This window comes from Penaeus japonicus, unplaced genomic scaffold (assembly GCF_977035675.1).
Source record: "Penaeus japonicus unplaced genomic scaffold, GWHDUDI00000001_assembly GWHDUDI00000029, whole genome shotgun sequence".
In the NCBI taxonomy this organism is placed as follows: domain Eukaryota; kingdom Metazoa; phylum Arthropoda; class Malacostraca; order Decapoda; family Penaeidae; genus Penaeus; species Penaeus japonicus.
Genome location: NW_028234431.1, coordinates 16651818 through 16654317, shown reverse-complemented (window position 1 = coordinate 16654317; position 2500 = coordinate 16651818). Strand labels below are relative to the sequence as shown.

Genomic DNA, 2500 nt, shown 5'->3' with positions numbered 1-2500 from the left:
ATTGACTTTTTGTTATGATGAACATTGTCATCATGATTAATAATAATTATTATTTTTTGATACTTGTGTTGGCTATGATTAACCCACTCATGACGGGGGCATTCCAGCCTTGCATGTTACAATGCCGGGGCTCTCGAACACATAGGCCTAAATCAGTTGAATAAACAATGCCGTATAACGTCACCCTGCAAACGGGCCTTGAATGCGCGGTACACGTGGTGTACCATCCATCCAGAGAGGGTTAAAGTTACAGATTTTTACTTTGTTGATGATTTTACAATCTTGTGCAAGTCCCTGCAGACCCTAGTATAGTTTGTCAAAGGTTTTTGTAGTGTGACAAGCATTTGGGTTCAGAGGCCTGAGACTTTTACTGCCTGTTGATATGTGCTAGCAGTACATTAAAATCACCCAGGGCTTTATGTATCTTGTAAGTGTAATTCATAATTCTAGGTTGTTGGACAACAAAGTTGATTAACATTTTAGCTTGGGGGCAGGGCCCTAAAGGTGGGCAAAATCACAACTACACGCCATGCAATGTTGTGTATTTCCAACATCTCCCTCCTTACATCCCGAGACCCACATTTCACCCACACAAACTAAACTAATAGATCCAAGCAACCCAACTAAAAATTTTCCATGCCCAACTCACACCCACACCCTAACAACCCACCAAAACAACAACATACCCAAACCCCCAAATAACCCAACACTACAAAACTGACCACAACCACCCTACACCCCCCACCCCACCCAAAGCCTTCCCTACAAAATACACCAAACAAAACACCCCATTTACCCACACCAACACAAAAAAATTAAAATAACAACCAACAAAAAAAAAACACAAAAAATCCCCATACTAAAACCCACACCAACATAAACAACCCCCCTAACAACCACCCCTCCTCACCCTACCCCCACACCCACCCAACCCCCCCAATCCTCCTGTTTCAACACACCCACCTCCATTTACCCACACCAAAGATAAACAACAACAAAAACCACATTACCAATACCCTAAACCCTACTGACATCAAACAAGAATAAGAACATCAGCAAAAGGCGCTCCACGCCACTGTAAGCCTCCACCACGCCCAATAAAAAAAAAACACACAAGAACCCCACCCTACTCAACTACAAACCAAATTACAATAACATACACAACGAAAACCCCCTCTAGTACCATCCCTGTTTACTACCCCACAAATCTAAAACCCTAGATCACCACCCGCAGAAAATATAACTCTCCAATCCCCCAAAAGGTAATGGTACCAATGGTCCCCCCCCACAAATGGGTCACCACCCCCCCACACTCCTGCCCCCCATCACCTCCACAAACCCCAAAAGCCACACAAAAACCCCACTAAACACAAACCCCAAACCAAACAACAGCACCCCCGCAAAAACCCACAAACCAAAAACCACCTGTCATCAGCTCTCTCAATATGGAATGTGCAGATGGAATAAACTGTGCATATTTAAAGTCTTGATGTTCCTGGTTTTTGTGGATTGGCAGTCAATCCTTGACTATATGATGTGTTTTGGAATTGCATCTTCTTTCCTTTATAACAGGTCCTTGAATTGGATCATGGCCGGACCATGTATCCAATTGGCAGCTACACTTTAGACTAGATAAGGACCAGCAAATAAAACAAACTGCGGGCACCAACTTCAAGGATGACCTTGCCCATCAGATTCTCTTCAAATGACAATCCTTGATGGAAGAGTCCTATCAGATTGTCTCTTCTAGTGATAATCCTGGATGGAAGAGTCCTGTGGGACAATCTCCAAAGTTGTGGCTTTGTCAGATTTACCAAACCTATCATGAAGCCAAGATGGGCTTGGCCCCATCCTAGAAGGTCACAAATAGGGATTAATCATAAATTATTATTGTTGATTTTATTATTACTACTATATTGATATTGTTATTGTTAAAGTTATTGATCTTAATACTGTTGAGATGTGTTTTATCATCATTGTCAATATTGCAGTTGTTGGTGCTAAAACTGCTAATTCTTTTATCATCAATTTTTTTTATAGAGAGTTTTTTCTCTTTTGCAATTATTCATCTCTTAATCATACTAATCAATATCTCTAACCACACAGGCCAGAAATTCCCAAGCCAGAGATCTACTGGGGTCCAGGTCATGTGGAACGTGTTGGGAGTCAGGAGTCACCAGGAAAAGATGCTTCTTTGTGTAAAGATGCAACATTCCCAGAACTAGCAGCGTCACAGGATGACAATGACTCCTCTTGTTCCTGTGGAGGAGATACTCGGGAAACTTCTGCTTTTCCCAAAGCCTTTGAACATGAACTGCTTACTCCTATTGGGTCAGATGTCTCTCCTGCTAGTGGTGAGGGACAGAACTCATCTGGTCAGCCATCTCCAAGTGGTATACTACAGCAGCAGCAACAACAGCAACAGCCACCACAGCAGCAGCCACAGCAGCCTGCAGGACCAGTGGCTGGTGACCTTACACCAATTGCTGAGGCTGGTCGC

The 2500-nt window shown here is 43.0% G+C and overlaps 1 protein-coding gene across 1 annotated transcript in view; it reads left to right on the top strand.

Annotated features, from left to right (window-relative positions):
- Nucleotides 1-2500, top strand: part of mtd (TLD domain-containing protein mustard) — a gene marked incomplete in the record, with an annotated part of 375089 nt that overhangs the window by 296607 nt on the left and 75982 nt on the right. The window contains 1 exon segment of the mRNA XM_086553982.1: nt 2107-2500. This exon segment is cut by the window's right edge and continues 231 nt beyond it. Within this exon segment, the coding sequence (XP_086410108.1) occupies nt 2107-2500 (394 nt within the window).